Raw genomic sequence first — 14,884 nt, forward strand, 5'->3', positions numbered from 1 at the left:
AGTCTGGGAACAGAAAGTAATCCAAAGGGGTTAAATCAGGCGAATAGGGTGCATGAGGTAGCAATTCAAACTTCAACTTATTAATTTTGGCAATTGCAATAGCTGATGTGTGAGCTGGTGCATTGTCTTGAAACAAAACTTTCTTCTTAGCCAAATGCGGCCGTTTTTGCTTCATTTCCTCGCTCAAACATTGCAATGAGTTTGCATAATAGTCGACGTTGATAGTTTCTCCTTTTGCAAGATGGAGAATGAAAATTATCCCACGCACATTCCAAAAAACCAACGCCATGACCTTGCTTGTAGATGGAACGGTCTTTGCCTTCTTTGGAGCCAGTTCTTCCGTTTCAGTCCATTGTTTTGACTATTCTTTTGCTTCGGATGTGAAATGATGGATCTACCTTTCATCCATGGTCATGAAACATCCCAAAAATTCTGTGAAAAACTGCCAAACTCTTATTAGAAACATATTCTTTACTCCTTTCTCGTTCCATTGTAAACAAACGCCGCATCCATGCGAGGAGCTTTGCCATATCCAAATTTTCAATTAATATGCACTTATTGAAATGGCTACTGTCTCCTAGTACACGCACTATCAGTCGACGATCATCTAGTGGATTTTCTTCAACATTTCTGGAGTCGCTACCTCATGTGGTCGACCACTGCGGTGCTGGTCTATGCTCAATATTTAACTGTAGATAACGAAGGAGCAGTCTTATCCAGAGTAGAATCAAGTTCAGTTTTCACATTGGTTGGGCAAAGATCTTCACTATTGATGGCTTCCAAACAAATACAAAACAACGTGGCGTCTTCAAACTTGAAAGATGTATTTTATAATACAGTGGTGTCTTTCAAGAAACTACCGTTTAAACTAGATCAGACTTGGTACTTCTATGATAATCCTTGTAAACTTAACATCGCGTCCGATAGAACTGTGTTGCTTTACCTCCAAGTAACAACACAAAAAACACAGAAAACTGTATTTTGTAAGACTTTAACGGACCCCAGAATATATCAACAACTCTAAATGGTATTCTGAATCATCAATTCGCTGTTGTTTTAATTCTACTGTGGATAATGTCCAATGTTAGACTAGGAATTGATTCATATGGAAAATATTGACATAAAAAATTAGGATCGAGTCCATTTTACGTACTAAATTAATTTTTATGTTGTGAGCAAAAATTTTCAACGTTTCAACCCTTAAAAATCAACCTTTGTAATGCAAACTGTTCAAATTTTTCAATTAATGGATTTTTTGTTGTTGTACAGTAAATTGAGGACCAGAAACGTGTTGAAGTACTAACCGAATAGAGATCAATTGAAATTTTGACAGTGTAGACAGTGGAGTCGATCAAAAACAGTCTTAACGATGACAAAGCTACTATTCTGGATACGGGCATTGTACTACATTCGGTATGGGAACGTAAAGGATGTTCCTTTAATGTTTCTTTTGTACGTGCATCCTCCTCCGGTAATATTCATCATCCAACTGACAACTACTCCAAAATTAGCAAGTTAATTATGATTGTAGATGACGGTTGGAGATTTGTCGGCTGTCTACGATACTCGCGGTATTTAATTCGAATCTAAGACTTCCCTCAATGTCTTGTATCAATTTGCGGGAGAATTATGCAAGATATTCAAATTTCGTTAATATTCCAGATGGGAATTGCATTTGTGGTACGTTGAGAGTAAATCTCTTTTATTTGACGTAGTCGACAATCTGTACCTGGCTGTGGAAATGCTTGGATTAGATGGGGAATTTACAGCGTTGCTTCTCCGAAAGGTGTTATAATTAAGACGCAACCGAATTAAGTGGTTTCACCATCATAAATAATCTTGGTTCATGGTATCTGATAGCTGACGTAGGGGAACACAAACTGAATCGTCTCCTGACTGTGATTTATGTTAGTGGAGTGATTTTTACTGCATCACATTTTGTTTAAGGTGATTTTTTTTTTGAAAATTCCAAAAGAAACTTATGATTTCGTTGTACGTTGTATATTTTTTCCATGGAAATTGCGGGAAACAATGATGATTTTGTAGGGCTTTTCAAATTTTTCCTATAAATACAGAAGAAAATTATGATTTCATTTCGCCAAATTTTGTTTAGAATCAATTTTTAATTGGAATTGCAGAGATTGTTTCTGGTTTTGTTGTGCTTTCCATATTTTCCATAGAAATATAAGAAAATTTCCAATTTCATTGAATTAAATTTTGTTCAAGGTTAATTTCTCATTGAACTTGCAGGAAAAACTTCCGATTTCAGTATGGTTTAATTTCACAAAAATTACAGGAAAAACTCTTGTTTTTTTTGAGTTTCTCATAGAAATAAAGAAAAATTATGATTTTTCATAAATCAAATTTTATACTAAGTGAATTTTTCATTGCAATTGTAGGGGAAACTTCCGATTTCGGTGTGGTTTACTTTTCAAAAAATCACATAAAAACTTATGCTTCATTTATTTTGGAGTTTCCCATGGAAATAATAAGATATTGTGATTTTCCATAAATCAAATTTTGTTCGAAGTGAGTTTTTCATTGAAATTGTAGGGAAAACTTCCGATTTCGGTATGGTTTACTTTTCAAAAAATCACATAAAAACTTATGCTTCATTTATTTTGGAGTTTCCCATGGAAATAATAAGATATTGTGATTTTCCATAAATCAAATTTTGTTCAAAGTGAGTTTTTCATTGAAATTGTAGGGAAAACTTCCGATTTCGGTATGGTTTACTTTTCAAAAAATCACATAAAAACTTATGCTTCATTTATTTTGGAGTTTCCCATGGAAATAAAAAGATATTGTGATTTTCCATAAATCAAATTTTGTTCAAAGTGAGTTTTTCATTGAAATTGTAGGGAAAACTTCCGATTTCGGTATGGTTTACTTTTCAAAAAATCACATAAAAACTTATGCTTCATTTATTTTGGAGTTTCCCATGGAAATAATAAGATATTGTGATTTTCCATAAATCAAATTTTGTTCAAAGTGAGTTTTTCATTGAAATTGTAGGGAAAACTTCCGATTTCAGTATGGTTTAATTTCACAAAAATTACAGGAAAAATTAATGCCTTGTTCTTTTTGGAGTTTCTCATAGAAATAAAGAAAAATTGTGATTTTCTATGAATAAAATTTTGTTGGAAGTAAATTTTCCATTGAAATTGCGTCGTTATTTTCTGTATATTTTTCATGAAAATTCATGAAATCAAAGTTTGAGTGTTTTTCGACAGGTCTATAAATGGAATAATGTGTTATTTAACGCAGGTTAAGTTTGCAATCCATTTAAGAAGTTATGTTATTCACTTCGAGTTGAATACTGTGCTCAATCTACGACCAAAGTTCTGATTACAAAGTTATCCATATTGGAAAAAAGCGACATCTAGCTTCAGAAGAATTAGATCAAAGAAAATATTAAGCTATGGGTTATGTGGGTTATGGTATTGAGGTTGCAAGTCTTGTCTAAGGCTACGATCCTAAAACAATGAGAAATTTAAAGAGTCTCATAGCGGAAAGTTGCACGAATCTGTAATCAACGAAGCTCTTATTGGAATTACATTATTTGAACTTGCTTCCTATACCCTGTACACGCTTGAGTTCCGAATTTTTACGCGTCGCTTATCCGAAAATATATTGGTAACAAAATAAAACTTATTTTCCGATGTTTTCCAAGATTCATAAATTTCTCCCGCATCGTTCCAATCAGTATTTCTTCGTTTCTGCAAGGAAAGCACTGACTACTTTCTGTAAATCACATAAATTAGCCTTTCCCACTCTTCGTTCTGGTTAATAAAACTTTTTCTATCTGACATATTAGCTTTTGTAAGTGTACGGAAACGAAAATTCACTTATATGAAATGTTTTTAGATTATTTATGAACAGATAATTATTATATTAAATCAGTTTGTATCATTAGTTTGATGTATAACCAAAACTGCATTTTCAATTGTGGTATTATGACTCTAGAAAATCTTGATTATTTGATTATTTCACTATTCAAAATACAATTGCTTACACCAGAAAAGAATGAAAGTCATGAAAACAGTATACTATACTAGACTGTGTCAAAGGCATTCTCGTTAAACCTGGAGTACCAAGCTGAAGGTGTTTATTAGAAAATTGTGGACACCACTGACAAGTCAATTCGACATTACTCAAAACAATCCGTTCTTGAGATATGACCAATGGTCTTAGTTTCCAACCCAGTACAAAGTAAAAATCAATCGAGCAATTTTCAAGTAAGGAACCAAAGATGTACTACCAGGATGTACCTCATCCCCAGCTTACCACATACCACTTGAAGATGGTGTTACTTAAAAATCCGGTGTTGTTAGTTATATCTCTAGTTTCGTAATATTTCAGAATAAACAAATATGAAATTTTTATTTATCATTATTCATAACAAAGTTGAAGGGGGTGAAAACCCTTTGATTTGTCCGAAAATAGGATATACAGTTGAATGCCCATCGATATTTTTTTTTCTTGCCAACTTTTAATTGAAATTTAAACTTCTTTCCCTTACTTTATGATAAGGACATGAATAATAGATACGGCAGACATTTTGGCATTACGTTTCTAAGTAGGGATAATTAAAAAAGTTGTCGACTTTTTTCTTTACAATGAATTAAATAAAATGGTCCCTGAAAGCAAGCTTTCATTATATAAAATATTCAAATCATTAGAATGGATAAAACTGATTGAATTCAGGTATAGATATATATCAAGCTTTAGTTTGGAAAAAATTGAAAAAAAACACGGTTTTATAATTAATAAAACTCAAGTAATGAATAATTTATTATTAGTTTTTTCGAAGCTAGGATGTTATCAATTATCAATTTATGAATTGAAAACTTGAATTCCGTTATATACTCGATATTGGTACGAATTTATTAAATTATTAAATCATCAGACCTCAATTATCCTAATATTTCGAAGTGCTGGTGACTAATTTAATAAAATTCCAGTTGTTTCAATTTCTAGTAGCACTAGGAATCATTTAAGCAACGAGAAGTACTGAACAAGCAGCACTAGAAGTCTATAGCCTAGAGAATCGTTTATGGATATTGTAGTTTCATATATATGAGAATTATGGATAGACAACTGCAGGAAATGGATAAAATATGACGCAAAACGAATAAAATATACTATATGACATGACATATGACAGCACTCAATAAGTCGTGCGACTAACACACAGATGGCACTGCCATTGTCAATTTCATGTGACGTTTCTGAAGTACCAACTTTCAAAAGACTATGTATGAAATTTCATGTCATTTCGATTGGTAATTAAAAAGTGACAGCCATTTAAGTGAAGCTATTAGTTATTTGTAAAACATTGGATTTAAAACAAATTTTTGTGTTAATTTATCATTGCTTCTTGAAGAAAAAGAAAATATTGTACAAGCTCAGAAGTGGCTTCAAAAGTGCTCTATCGGAAAGAATCATTTGTTTTTGGTTTGCTGAATCTAAACGTGGTCGTACGGAAACCAATTATGGTGATTTTCTGGTAGTCCAATTGAGATGGTTACTCTAGAAAAATGAGTGCCACAGTCACAATTGATCAAAAACAACAACGTCGATGATTCAGAGCAATGTTTGGTCATGTTTAAACGTGATAAATTAGATGTTTTGCGTGGATATGTGACAATGGATGAAACATGGATCCACCTCTTCACCTCGGAATCAAAACGATCGTCATCTCAATGGACTGCAGCCGGTGAAAAAATTCCAAAAGCACAACAGTTAGTTGGAAATGTTATGGCTTCAGTATTCAGTATATTGTTCATCGACTATATTCAAAAGAAAACACAGTCGAATATTACAAAGAGTTGGATAGTTTGTATGCAAAAATGGAAACGAAACGAAAACGAAAAACCAAAACAATGCACCGATTCACAAGTCGATGACGACTATGGTTGAATTGAACGAATTACACTTCGAATTGCTTCGTTATCCAATTTATAGTCCAGATCTGGTCACCAGTGATATACTAGCTATTTGCTGATCTCAAAAATATGTTCGCCGGTAAGAAATTCCGCTCAAATTCTCGTAAATCATGACCTTAGAACATAGTTTTCGAAAAACCTCCATTTGTTTGTGAAAATAAGTCACTGATTTCTATGATTATAGAGAGATTGGTGGTGGTTAGAATTAATATCCTCAATTGCAGCTTCAACGTTGGATATAAAAACTTATATTAAAAAAAAATAAGGGAACATTCTTTGCATTGTTAAATTCCGCATTTTCTCGAAAATTTCATTATGATATTTTATCATCTTCCATATTTCTCGAATATATTACAAAACTAAACATCCTTTCCTACGTACTTATCTTATGAGTTTTATTTCAACTTCTTTGTATTTCGACTGTAGCGAACTGTATAAATTAGGTCGAGCGACTTTATCGATTTTTATGCTGTAAATTTAAATTTTTCATGCGGCATAAAATAGCTCAAATTTTAAAAGATGCGACTCTAAGGAATACAAAACGCAAACTATAGTTGTACTTTTAGTCCAGTCATCTTAGGCCAAATTAGGGAAATATCTCGGAAAATCGACATACCCAGTATATTACCAAGTGAAAACTTGTGTTTTGACAACCTAAAACTATTCTCAAAATTCACATATAAATGGATAGTCGCAAGTTTTGAAGTCAGGGGTCAATAATAACAAAAATCAATTCTTTTTACATTTTTTACAAATATTTCGTTTTCTATAGGTCTTACGCTATTTATATTTATTATCAATATTGTAGGAAATTCAATTTTCTACAACTTTTGTATTTTATATTTTTCCATATCTTGAACTGTTTTCGAGATAGAGGGCGTAGAGCGCGCGGTTAGAGAATTATCTAAAGTCAACTGGTACTCCCGATCAAAAACTCGTGGTATTAATAATGTATATATTAATACACATCATTTTTATTGATTTTTAATTTAAATAGAATATTTCTTCCCAATAATACATAAAATTTATCAATTCAATAATACTCATAATCTCTAATCGGGTTTTGAAAAATTACTAAAGGACATACTTTATCACATAGTAATTATAATCTAATATATATTAATAGCATTTGAAGTAGAAAATGATTGAATTTATTTTATTTCAAATCCGTAAAATTACTGCATAATTTGAGGAAGAAAACTATCCGGTTCAGAGATTATTTGAGATTGAAATGCAAACCTTATTAGCAGTTTATAATGTTCCGAAATCTGTGGATAGTATCGATCATATCCGTCATGCACTGTACGTCAAGTCATCAAATATGCTCTAAAAGTTAATAAATCATGATAATTATACATTTAGAGATGGATTATAACCTTAATATTACGAGTTTTTGATCGGGACTACCAGTTGACATCAGATAATTCTCTGACCGCGCGCTCTACGCCCTCTATCTCGAAAACAGCTCAAGGTATAAAAAAATGATAAATGAAAAAGTTGTAGTAAATTAAATTTTCTAAAATATTGATAATAAATACAAATAGCGTAAAACCTATGGAAAACGAGATATTTGTAAAAAATGTAAAAAGAATCGATTTTTGTGACCATTGACCCCTGACTTCGACTATCCATTTATATAGCTTTAGTACACCAAATACAAGTTTTTACGTGGTAATATACTGAGTATGTCGATTTTCCGAGGTAAACCCCCTATAATGACTGGACTATTTGAAACAACAATGATATTCCGGCGTATTGGATAAATGATAAAATTTTAAATCATTTGGTTTATACATTATTTGAGTTAAATCCCAAATGTCGACCATAATTAAAAACATAACACCATAAACATGTATTTTTGAACATTCTTCTCTTCAAATATGTCTGCTAAATAAATTAGATGTAAAACGTTCATTATCAATTCTGTAATGGACGAATCAAATCAAAATGTCTGTCAAATAAGTAAGAAATAATCGTTATGACTAATATTCCAAAGGTAGGAGATACTGATTAAAGTAATCCAACTTTTTCAAGTATTTCTATCTTATTTATATAATTAAAATCGATATAACATGCACAATTGAATTAAAATTATACTTTATAAACTGAATTATAGTAGTAGCTTTTAGTTTTGCTTCGTCCCATTGACTCGATATTTCTTCTAGTTCCCAGATTTTGTTTAATATGTTGAATATCTTGGTTTACAGAGCCTCTATTCCACACTTCACTACTCCTATTGGTATTCCATTAATTATATTCTTCTTCATATTGCTTAATACCTCCTTCCTCAAGTTTTTTTTCATTTGCCAGTTCATCAAAGTATCTCTGTCCAACTACGATTGATCCTTTGCTTTTCTTCGCATCCTGGTAGAAATTTCTTATATATTCATTGATATGATGTTCTTCTTCTCTCTTACTTCTGCAATTTTTCGTATTCATTCTTGACAATGTAAAATTAAATAGAAAGTTAATTAAGTTCCTAAAAGAACCGATTTCAACAATAAAAACACGTTCAATTTAAAAATTTGCTAGAAGTTACACAGTAAACAAAGCTCACGTTAAATTCAACTTTAGTACGGTCAGATATACACGTCATATCAATTATATCGCGTTTTCACTTCCCTTTATTTCATAATTCATGGAATACCTGTTAATAATATTATTGTAGGACCTTTTTTAGCGTCGAAACTGCTGCTAAACTTTTCCTGTTTTGTACCAGTTTTCATCATTCATCATAAATCTTTCATCTTGTTTTTCCGGTTGCTCCTCTCCTCCTCAAGCACTTCGACAACCTTACCAACTATATTGTCACGGCTCGATACACGTTTCGACGAGATTTAAGTATATAAGCAACGCAGCCACAAGGTTCGTATTAATAAAAAACTTAAAAGTTAAAAATAATTTTAAAATAGGCTTAAAACAATAATTAATGAAAAGTAGTGTTTTGAAAAAATTTTTTCAACAACTTTTCACTTTGATGAGCTTTAAAAGCTTTTTTTTTCAATTATATTAATTTTACTGTTCGGGATTTGTAATTTTACAGTGGTGGATTTACCAACACGCTAAGATAAAAAGGCTGTAGCCCAGGGGGGCAGATTTTGAGGGGCGGAAAAGTTTGTCCTACTTTTTTGTATTGTTCGTACAGAAAAAACAAATTGTTTATCTTCATAAATAACTCCTCAAGTTTTTTATATCTGTTCAAGAGATTTTTAAGCATTTCGAAAATTAGGCTATGGGATGAGGTTACAGAAAGAAAATATTAGAGAAATGGAAAAAAGAATATTTGATGAAAGACCTGATGAAGATATTGGAATAACTGCGAGTGATTTCGTCGGAGATAACACGTTTCTTATTGTCATGAGTTTTATTGTGAAAAAAGCTAAGGGCACATAAAAACCTGGGTTTTGTATCATTAGACTCATAGCTAAACTGTTTTTATTGGAATTCTAAAAAAAATATATTGAATAACTCACGAGCAATTGGAAGATAAACAAATAATGCTCATAATCAAAAATTCAATGAAGCTTAAAAACCGAATGAATTGATGGATGAATGAAACGAATTTTGTAAAAATTAAAACTAACGATTAAAAATCAAAAGTTGTTCAATTTCAGAATGAAATGAATGATTTCAAATTCAAAGAAATTTAATTAACAGTTTCTTGGATGTATCACTGATTTCCAGGTGCTTTTTATTTGGTTCGGGTTTCGTGTACGAGATATTTCCCGCGAGTTGCTTATCCTGAAAGTTTGGTAACAATATATAGACTCGAAGAATCGATTTTTGCTTTATTTCAGTACCATGTAACAACATTTTATGCAACGTGGATGACATGTACTACTTTTCAATGGTCATCTCTGCTGTTTCTTTTGAGAAGAGCTGAAATTTGTTTAAGGTCTGGTATGTCGAGCATTTCTATCTACTCGTCCTGTCTAAATTCACTCACTCACACAAAGCGCGGTATCTAATTTTAATACTACTCATGATTAGATAACAAAAAAAACTTTTTCAAACTATATTTATTGTGGTAATTATACACTTTCACGGTCACCTGGTTTTTTGGCTCTAGAAAATCGAAAAATGGATGGATTTTAATGATCTTGGTCTCAAAATGTTCCATTTTACGGCGGATTTATTAAAAAAATTAGTGGAAATAGCTGGAATGAAAATTTCTCATTGTTTTACTGTTTTAAATCGTAAAAAAAAACGGTTTTTCAAAATAATCCTTTACAAAAAATTATCTCATTATCAGATAAAGTTCTTATATTTTTTTTGTATTATACATAAATTAATAAACAATTTAAAAAAAACCAAAAAGAATGATTTTTTCAGTTTTTATGGCTTAAAATGAAATCGATGAAAAACAATCAATTTTCGTGAATAGTTTCGTACTATATTCTTCAATGTTAATAGTTTTTGGACCATTAAAAATTGAAAAATAGATAAATTTTATAATTTTGGTTTCAAAATGTTCCATTTTACGACGAATTTATGAAAAACACGGTGGTAGAACCTGAATTTGCGGTTTTTAATAGTTTTAAACCTTAAATAGTAGAAAAACTTTTTTTTTCAAAATATTCATTTTTTTATGTAAATTGCGAAAAAAAATATACGAACTTGATTCCACGACGTCAGAAACAGTTACGAAGGATTATATGTAGAAAGTCATTTTTTTTGCATTTAAAGTCATGAAACTGTAAAAAATATTTATTTTTTTTTAATTTTCGTATTTTTTTTATAAATCTGCCGTAAAATGGAACATTTTGAGACCAAGATCATTAAAATCCATCCATTTTTCGATTTTCTAGAGCCAACCTAACCTAACCTAACCTAATCTAACCTAACCTAACCTAACCAAAAAACCAGGTGACCGCGAAAGTGTATAATTACCATAATTTTTTCTAAAGGATTATTTTGCAAAACCGTTTTTTTTACGATTTAAAACAGTAAAACTATGAGAAATTTTCATTCCAGCTATTTCTACTAATTTTTTTTTATAAATCCGCCGTAAAATGGAACATTTTGAGACCAAGATCATTAAAATCCATCCATTTTTCGATTTTCTAGAGCCAACCTAACCTAACCTAACCTAACCTAACCTAACCAAAAAACCAGGTGACCGCGAAAGTGTATAATTACCATAATTTTTTCTAAAGGATTATTTTGCAAAACCGTTTTTTTTACGATTTAAAACAGTAAAACTATGAGAAATTTTCATTCCAGCTATTTCTACTAATTTTTTTTATAAATCCGCCGTAAAATGGAACATTTTGAGACCAAGATCATTAAAATCCATCCATTTTTCGATTTTCTAGAGCCAACCTAACCTAACCTAACCTAACCTAACCTAACCAAAAAACCAGGTGACCGCGAAAGTGTATAATTACCATAATTTTTTCTAAAGGATTATTTTGCAAAACCGTTTTTTTACGATTTAAAACAGTAAAACTATGAGAAATTTTCATTCCAGCTATTTCTACTAATTTTTTTTATAAATCCGCCGTAAAATGGAACATTTTGAGACCAAGATCATTAAAATCCATCCATTTTTCGATTTTCTAGAGCCAACCTAACCTAACCTAACCTAACCTAACCTAACCAAAAAACCAGGTGACCGCGAAAGTGTATAATTACCATAATTTTTTCTAAAGTATTATTTTGCAAAACCGTTTTTTTACGATTTAAAACAGTAAAACTATGAGAAATTTTCATTCCAGCTATTTCTACTAATTTTTTTTATAAATCCGCCGTAAAATGGAACATTTTGAGACCAAGATCATTAAAATCCATCCATTTTTCGATTTTCTAGAGCCAACCTAACCTAACCTAACCTAATCTAACCTAACCTAACCTAACCAAAAAACCAGGTGACCGCGAAAGTGTATAATTACCATAATTTTTTCTAAAGGATTATTTTGCAAAACCGTTTTTTTACGATTTAAAACAGTAAAACTATGAGAAATTTTCATTCCAGCTATTTCTACTAATTTTTTTTATAAATCCGCCGTAAAATGGAACATTTTGAGACCAAGATCATTAAAATCCATCCATTTTTCGATTTTCTAGAGCCAACCTAACCTAACCTAACCTAACCTAACCAAAAAACCAGGTGACCGCGAAAGTGTATAATTACCATAATTTTTTCTAAAGGATTATTTTGCAAAACCGTTTTTTTACGATTTAAAACAGTAAAACTATGAGAAATTTTCATTCCAGCTATTTCTACTAATTTTTTTTATAAATCCTCCGTAAAATGAAACATTTTGAGACCAAGATCATTAAAATCCATCCATTTTTCGATTTTCTAGAGCCAACCTAACCTAACCTAACCTAACCTAACCAAAAAACCAGGTGACCGCGAAAGTGTATAATTACCATAATTTTTTCTAAAGGATTATTTTGCAAAACCGTTTTTTTACGATTTAAAACAGTAAAACTATGAGAAATTTTCATTCCAGCTATTTCTACTAACTTTTTTTATAAATCCTCCGTAAAATGAAACATTTTGAGAGCAAGATCATTAAAATCCATCCATTTTTCGATTTTCTAGAGCCAACCTAACCTAACCTAACCTAACCTAACCAAAAAACCAGGTGACCGCGAAAGTGTATAATTACCATAATTTTTTCTAAAGGATTATTTTGCAAAACCGTTTTTTTACGATTTAAAACAGTAAAACTATGAGAAATTTTCATTCCAGCTATTTCTACTAATTTTTTTTATAAATCCTCCGTAAAATGAAACATTTTGAGAGCAAGATCATTAAAATCCATCCATTTTTCGATTTTCTAGAGCCAACCTAACCTAACCTAACCTAACCTAACCAAAAAACCAGGTGACCGCGAAAGTGTATAATTACCATAATTTTTTCTAAAGGATTATTTTGCAAAACCGTTTTTTTACGATTTAAAACAGTAAAACTATGAGAAATTTTCATTCCAGCTATTTCTACTAACTTTTTTTATAAATCCTCCGTAAAATGAAACATTTTGAGAGCAAGATCATTAAAATCCATCCATTTTTCGATTTTCTAGAGCCAACCTAACCTAACCTAACCAAAAAACCAGGTGACCGCGAAAGTGTATAATTACCATAATTTTTTCTAAAGGATTATTTTGCAAAACCGTTTTTTTTACGATTTAAAACAGTAAAACTATGAGAAATTTTCATTCCAGCTATTTCTACTAATTTTTTTTTATAAATCCTCCGTAAAATGAAACATTTTGAGACCAAGATCATTAAAATCCATCCATTTTTCGATTTTTTAGAGCCACAAAACCAGGTGACCGTGAAAGTGTATAATTACCTTTATTGTTTCTGTCTTTTGTCGCAGCGTTTACCACGTCTTTAATATTTTAATCATTAAATTTTACAATCGTCAATGTCTTCATTCCATTTCATTTTTTCCACTCTAGTTTCTTCTTACTTCCATAGCTGTTACTAGTTATACTTAAATTAATCTCAAATGTTTTTTTTTTTGATAATATTTTTCAATATTTTCAATTCTATTCCCTAATTTTTGTCTATCTAATTTACAGAATCAAATATATGAACTTTCTTTTTATAATTCGTCATAAATAAACACGATTTTCAATTTAATCAGTTCATAAACTCATATCCTGTGGTATTTACTTCAATTCAATATTCCTAGCTATATAAAAAGATGAAAAAAAAACATTTTTTTTTTATAATATTAAGTCAATATTATCAAAATTTCATTTGACGAAATAAGATCCGCATACTTATTTTCGGTTCCAGCATAATCGAATAAAAAATTACCATAAAAAAACCAGAATGGCATAAACAAATAAAATAAGGTACAAGAATAGAGCGCATGATCAGCCCTTACACCTCCTGAAAATTGTAATAAGAGCTGTGGCGGTTCTGGACTCCCGTATTCAGTTTATTCCGGGCGATTCAAACCGTTACGTACATACTGAGGTTTCTTAAACTACGTTTCGAATTTCCTAAAACTCACAGGAATATTAGCGTAGCAAGAAATTTGTTTAAAGGGAATTAACGGTTTTAAATTTTCATGATTACCATTGTTTATTAGTCTTTTTTATATATAAATCAGTACAATAACTTGTCAACTTTAAAAATTCATGTGACTTTCGTGGATGATATAAATAAATAGCTTTCCATGAACGTTAGGCATGAGTTGAAGTTTCTTCTTCGAAAAAGACCAAACGGGACGTTATGACTATATTTTGAAATGTGAATCTTGTGTTTTGACAATATAGTGATGGTCGAAACGATTCTGAATACCCATTGGGGTGTTTTAATTTTCATTTTACTTGGATGTACTAGAACGTTGTATGGGTTTCAAGGTTAGTCATTTCAAATTCAATCTACTGATATAAATAATATGAAAATTAATATCAAATTGTTATAGCAATATAATTAGGGATTTGTTTTCATTCTGATATCTAATACTCCTCAATTAACCAGGAATCTAGTGGCAGAACGTCTAAAACATTTGTTCAAATCGAAAACACTTCATTCATCATTGCTAACATGAATTTGTTATTAAACACTTCTGATTTTGAATAATTATATTGTTTTTGTGATTATATATAACAGTCACATACACTACCGGTCAAAAGTTTTGGCGTCATGCGTCATTTCGACTATAAAACGCGGCGGAGACTCGATGATGATTTGGGGATATTTTGGAGGAAACGCCATTTGACACCTGGTGAATATTGACATTTTTGTGAATGAAACCATATCTTTGTTGTTGCCAAGGTACAAAAATACGTAAAAATCGATGGGAAATACATCAGGACTGTGGGGTGAATGATCTATAGCTCCCAGTCTAATTTGTTTGAAATAGAGCACAGCAGCTGCAATGAAAATTCCACGCCGCTTGTTTTAAGTGGAAAGTTGGAATTTTTTAAATATTTCACTTAATAGTTTTGTGGATTAGGGCTTCC

At 31.0% G+C, this 14,884-nt stretch overlaps 1 protein-coding gene across 2 annotated transcripts in view; it reads left to right on the forward strand.

Moving 5' to 3' along the window:
* LOC130895955 (lachesin) overlaps positions 1-14,884 on the forward strand; it is a 275,648-nt gene that overhangs the window by 11,944 nt on the left and 248,820 nt on the right. Inside the window, exon 1 of one of the 2 annotated variants that reach the window (XM_057803643.1) lies at positions 13,843-14,278. The exons of the other annotated variant lie outside the window; for it this stretch is intronic. Coding sequence (XP_057659626.1) covers positions 14,194-14,278 — 85 coding nt within the window. The 5' untranslated portion in view covers positions 13,843-14,193. Of the gene's footprint in view, positions 1-13,842; positions 14,279-14,884 lie in introns of those variants that run through there. 2 annotated transcript variants of the gene reach the window in all.

Source organism: Diorhabda carinulata, chromosome 6 (assembly GCF_026250575.1).
Source record: "Diorhabda carinulata isolate Delta chromosome 6, icDioCari1.1, whole genome shotgun sequence".
Lineage (NCBI taxonomy): Eukaryota > Metazoa > Arthropoda > Insecta > Coleoptera > Chrysomelidae > Diorhabda > Diorhabda carinulata.